The sequence below is a fragment of the Triticum urartu genome, chromosome 1 (assembly GCF_003073215.2).
Source record: "Triticum urartu cultivar G1812 chromosome 1, Tu2.1, whole genome shotgun sequence".
Classification (NCBI taxonomy): domain Eukaryota; kingdom Viridiplantae; phylum Streptophyta; class Magnoliopsida; order Poales; family Poaceae; genus Triticum; species Triticum urartu.
In genome coordinates this window covers 549541301-549547112 of record NC_053022.1, presented here as the reverse complement: position 1 = coordinate 549547112, position 5812 = coordinate 549541301, and the positions used below count along the sequence as shown (strand labels likewise).

Here is a 5812-nt window from a genome sequence, read left to right as displayed (position 1 = left end):
AGCTAAGGTTATGTCCAGGTGTCGTATAGCCGAACATTTTCAGTTTAGTTAGATTTCAGTCAGCTGACTTTTTAAGTTCGGGTCAGTTGATTTTTGAATCATGGAAGGAGAAGGAAGGGCCTAGCCGGAGGAGAGAAGAAATGGGTTCGCCGTCATCACCCCATTATCTATCTTAGGGTTCATGATGGAGATGGTAGTTGCCGGTGGTGGCGGGGCGGTGGCCGAAGAAAAAGCTTGGGATGGGGGAAGGAGGGGCTAGAGGGATAGCCAGGATGGAGGAAGACCGGCGGTGGGGGTGGTTTAGGGGAGGGCGGGGCGGCGAGGCGGTCCCGGGAGCGCCGCCGACCGCGGGAGGCGGCAGCAGGCGGCGTGCAGGAGGAAGAAGAACACCCAAGTCGAGCTGTTTCTTTGGGGAAAACTGTTGGGAGGACGAAGACACAATCTAAGCCGTTCGTTTCTTATCCAACGCTTCAAATTTTATCCAGGCCAAATCGACTGATTCAAAACAAGATTCAGTCGACTGGCTCCTGGCCATTCCCGAACGTTTTTGCTAGGTAGGAGCCATTCCCGAACGTTTTTGCTAGGTTGAGTTTAGTTTTTAACCCGGACAGCATGCGGGCTGACAAAAGAGGCAAGAGAAGGGGGTCTTCACTGTAGAGCCAGGCATACATATACAGTATAGTTGAATTACACCGAGTAACCTTCTCGTCCAGTACCACCAGTTTATTTCAGAAGGAAAAGAAAATCAGAAGCTGACTAAATAATCTTCCACACCCAAATCAAGATTTTACAGGCAAAGTAATAACAACAACAGCCGGCAATGCACAGTTTGTACACCCAGTTTTTTGGACTATGAAACCACTTTATTGCCTCTACCGCATCACTAATCCATACAAACGCCAGGAACAACAAAAAATAAGCCATCCAGCAGACGAACTTCGATCTCCAAAAGCTTACAAGAAATGCACTTCCAAGATTTACCTATCTATGCACTTCCAAGTCCACATCGTATACACTTTCTCATCTAATCCACAGGGCCAACTCGGTCATCGCCGATGCTCCAAAAGCAGGCAGCATCTCACATCCCCCTGCGTTCAGTTCAACAACACACACAGACCTGCTCTACTGCCCCAGGAGCCTCTTGACACCGGACTTCTGGTCGGCGGTGAGCCTGGCGGGGAACTTGATGTCGAACTTGACCCGCAGGTTGCCCTTCCTGGATGGGTCCTTGGGAAGCGGCATGCCCTCGCCGCGCACCACCTCCTCGTACCCCGGGTGGATCACCGAGCTGATGGGCACCGTCAGGCTGCGCCCATCCAGCGTCGTCAGGTGCACCGTGTAGCCTGTCAGGGCTTCCGCCAGCGGTATCTTCTGCGTCGCCACCAGGTCGTTGCCGTCCCGGGTGTACACCGCATGCGGCTTCTCGTCGATGATGAAGACGAGGTCCGCCGCAATCGTGTGGGGCTGCTCGTTGCCCTTCTCCGGGAAGGTGATCTTCGTGCCCTTCTTCCACCCCGGCTTCACGTCGATCGTCAGAATCTCCTCCACCGGAATCGTCTTCCTGCACACAGATGGGGGAAGGGTAGGGTTAGTATCTATGTAAGCAGACAAAATCAGTGTCTTCTTCCTCTGAAAGCATGCACCCAAAACTGATACTAAATAATTCAGAACGACTGGACATGTCAAAAACATACTATGACTGACCTGTTACATGGAACGAAAAAGGGCATTACACTGATATAAATTGAAGTCTGAACCAAGCAAATCTCAGACATCATTTTCCAAACACAAGGAATTGGCTGCAGGGGCTTCACTGAAATGCCTACTAAAGAATATTTCTCAAGTTTAACATAGTCCTACTTCGCTCCTGAATCTTGTTCAGCAACAACAAAATCATTTGCGTCTCTTGTTCATTCAGAACACATTTACTCGACGATGAGTCTGAATGCTAAATAATTCAGAATGAATGAACATGCTAAAAACTTAAATTGGCTCAAAGAATTCCTATGAACTGCCCATTTTAAAGAGCACACGGGTGAACTTTTAGATGGAACCGAAAAGGACATTGCTCTGCTAACAATTTGTAATTTTAATAAACCAGGAACAGTGGATCTGAACCAAGCAGATCTCAGGCATCATTTCCTGAAGACAAAAGATTGGCTGCAAGTGGTTCATTGCAGTGTCTACTAAAACAAATCAGGCAGACCTAAGTGGTCAACTGCACATTTCTCAGGCTTATTATTAATCTTCTCAACACATGTATGCCTCACACTGACACTAAATAATTCTGAATGACCGAGCACGCTAGAGTCTAAATGCTGGCTTAATAATCCCTAAGAACTGTCCAAATCAATACTACAGCTGAAATGTTTGTTAGAAGGAACCCAAAAAGGGCATCGCAATTCTCAGGTTCAATCTGGGCCAACTGAGACAACCTCCAATCTTAATCTAGGAATCTTAATCAGCAATAACAAACGAACATATTATGCATGAAGCAGAGGGAGGAAAGTGAAGGAGAGGGCGCTCACCCGCTGGCATCGGCGATCTCCCTGGAGATCTTCATCTTCTTGGTGGTCCCCTTGTAGAGCTCCTCGAGGGAGCAGGGCAGCTTCCTCTCGATGGGCGCCGCCTTGACCGGCGCGCCGCCGCCGCCGCTGCCGAACATCCCGGGGTATCCTTGGCCGCCCCCGCCGCCGAAGGTCTGGGTGAAGGTATGGTGGTCGCCGCCGCCGAACATGGACGGCGAGAACCGGATGCCGCCGGACGGCATGCCGTGGCCTCCTCCCCCCATGCCCCCCATGCCGCCGCCCATGCCCCCCATGCCGCCGAAGGGGCTGGAGGAGCCGAAGAACTCGGCGAAGATGTCCTCGGCGTTGCGCGGGTTGAAGCGGAACGCCGTGGGCCCGTCGGCGCCCGTGGAGAAGAAGGTGGCGCCCCCCGGCCCGCCCGCGCCGCCGCCGGCCCCCGGCGGCGGCACCTGGCCCTTGAGCCCCTCCTCGCCGTACTGGTCGTAGACCGCGCGCTTCTGCGAGTCGCTCAGCACCTGCGCGCAGGCACCGTGAGCATTGCCGCGGCGAGATGGATCGACGGACGGACGGAATCTAGAAAATCAAATCTTGAAGGAATGGGTTGGTTACCTCGTATGCCTCGGAGATCTGCTTGAACTTGCTCTCGGCCTCCTTCTTGCTGGTGGGGTTCTTGTCGGGGTGCCACTTCATGGCGAGCTTGCGGTAGGCCTTCTTGAGGTCGTCGTCGCTCGCCGCCTTGTCCACCCCCAGGATCTTGTAGTAGTCCAGCCCCATGCCCGCCGCCCTTCCTTCCTTCCTTTCTTGGATGGGTTCTCTCCTCCTCTCTCGTCGGTCGATCGAGATCGCTCGCGTCGCGTGGGAATCTGCTCTGGTGTTGGTCTGGAGAGCGGTGGAGGTCGGGAGGAGGGAGAGAAAAGGGGGAGGGGAGAAGCGTCTGGAGAAGGAAGGGTGTAGGTGGGATTGGAAAGAGGGGAGGGGAGGGGTGTGGAAGGTTCCAGAAGCTGCACGAGGGCGCGCGGGCTCTCCCGACCGGCCGCCACGGGGAGACGGGACGGGCTCTCGCCTGCGCTCCCCTGGTCGTCGTGGGCCGGAAGTAATCGCTGCAAAGAGACGGCCCGTTAATCAGGACCTCGCTCCTCCGTGCTCGGCCCAGTATGCGTTTGCAGGCGACCAAGCGCGTGGCTCGCTGTGGCTTCATCTCGCACACACAAAACGAATTGTCTCAAAAAAAAAATATCTCACACACACAAAAAAAAAATCTCACACACAAAAAATACTTTTTTCGGCGGTAAATAACTATATAATATCTTGATGCACGGCTCTTTGTGCCCTGTTTGGATTCCCGTTTTACCTTCTTCAAATACACTTGTAAATAATATACGTCTCGGCCCGTCGTTTCATTTCCAGACGTAAGTTGCTCAGCGGCCGGTGTAAGTTAAACATCTCCGTACCGAAATACATTTCCAAGCGCGCCCGCCCTTGATGTACTTGTTCATGTCAATCTTATATATAGTAGTACAAATCAGGAAGGAGGCACTTGTCATGCTTCAACAGTACCGAGAAATAGATGCCTCAGTGGAACCGTTCATTTGTTTTCAACTCAACACATTCGCAGGTTGTTCCCGTTGTTCACGTACATGATTTGTTATGGTTTTGTTTTGGTGCACGCACGTGTTTTCTTTTTTTGCAGCTGAAGGTCTGAATTTATTTGTTATCGCACAAAACACACACAAACAACAAAGATTACTACTAAAACTAAAAGTTACATCAGTGTCCTTCAAAGTAGGCCTTCTCTGAACTGGTCAATCCTAGCCGCTCGTACCAATCCTTACATCATGTCACCCTACATATATGTCAGGTCTCAAGCCAAGTCTGTGGCCGAGAGCAATGCCATATGTGGCTACTTGTCAGGATGTCGCTAGTCAGGTAGGAGATTTTTTTGTCAGATATTGCTTTTTAGAATTTTAGTCGATATCAAAAGTATCGTAGACTAAAATCCTATTTTACTAATCATCAACTTACCTTTGTTTCAAAACTCTCTTCTGAAAAGAAAAGGATTTTTCTTCATGAATGTTCCATCATCTGATTTATATTCTTTACAGTGGCAGAGCTAGCCAAAAATCACTTGGGGGGGCGGGGGGGGGGGGGGGGGGGGGGGGGGGGGTGCTAATCTAAGGTTGTGTTTGGTTGAGCTGCAGATTCTGAAAAAGCTGCTGTGGAAAAGCTGGAAGCTGAAAAGTTGGGGTACCCCCAGCTTTGAAATTTACACTAGGGAGAAGCTACAGATTCTCAAAAGCTGCTTTGAAAATTTACCCCTTTGGTTAGCTTTTGGCTTTTCAAAGCAGAAGTTGGTAAAAAAAAGCTGAACCAAACGCAGCCTAAGTCTCTCTAAAATACTAGTAATCACTGCAGGGCCCCCCTGGCCCCAACATACCTCCGCTACTGATTCTTTGTGCAGCTTTCAAAGCTAGTAAAAGTTCCAGTCCACATAGGCCAAGCGTGGCATGTATTTTAACAAGGGGAACAATTTTTTGTGATTACTAGTGTTTTTTCCCCTTTATTTCACAGGTTTGACGACGATCTCATGTGTTGCTGCACCTGTTCGGAAATGCATTTTAGCGTACTCGTACCTCTCCATGCATGATGTCTGATTTTCTATTAATGTTATAAGGTTCGCTCATTCTGTTTTGGTTTTCTGTTAATGTTATAAGTGCAACTCTTGCTTCTACAATGTTGTCTTGTTCTGCATCTATGGCGTGCACCATGATCATGTACCAGCACCAATGTGTTCACAGTTTATAATCGGTTTCTCATGCTTATCTTTTGGATCTTATGGATGTATTACCAAACAAGTGGCTTGGAAACGCCGAACACTAAGCTATCATTTTCTGTGTGCAGTTTTTTCGAGCACACCTTGCATGTCATATAGCACCGGTCGTCTTCTCTTGACACTATTTCAGTTATCTAGATTTTTATCACATAAAACTTATCATGTATAGAGCAACAACATATTGAACATCTTTTCAGTCTACAGTACTATTTTTGTTCACACGCTAATTACCATCATGTCTGATGGATCCAGGTCAGCTAGCCCTGCAGTGGTTGCTTCAGTGGATTTTGACCGACTCAGTCCTGATTGCTACATCTCAATCTCATGAGGCATGCCCCTGGTGCTGAATGATCAATATTTCTCATCAGTGAATCAATTGCAGCTTGGCGGAAAAGTAAACACAGTTATTTCTGGTAAGTGATTTCTTTTTTACTTTTCTAAAATTGCTTGCACC

The 5812-nt window shown here is 49.2% G+C and overlaps 1 protein-coding gene across 1 annotated transcript; it reads right to left on the bottom strand.

The window, feature by feature from the left end:
* Positions 1–735: 735 nt before the first annotated feature.
* On the bottom strand, positions 736–3483 carry LOC125528912 (protein psi1-like). Its single transcript, XM_048693332.1, has 3 exons — positions 3138–3483; positions 2529–3043; positions 736–1561 (listed from the first exon to the last, which is right to left on the bottom strand). The coding sequence occupies exons 1-3, from the start codon at positions 3300–3302 to the stop codon at positions 1123–1125; spliced, it is 1119 nt and encodes a 372-aa protein (XP_048549289.1). The 5' UTR covers positions 3303–3483; the 3' UTR covers positions 736–1122.
* Between the last annotated feature and the right edge of the window lie 2329 nt (positions 3484–5812).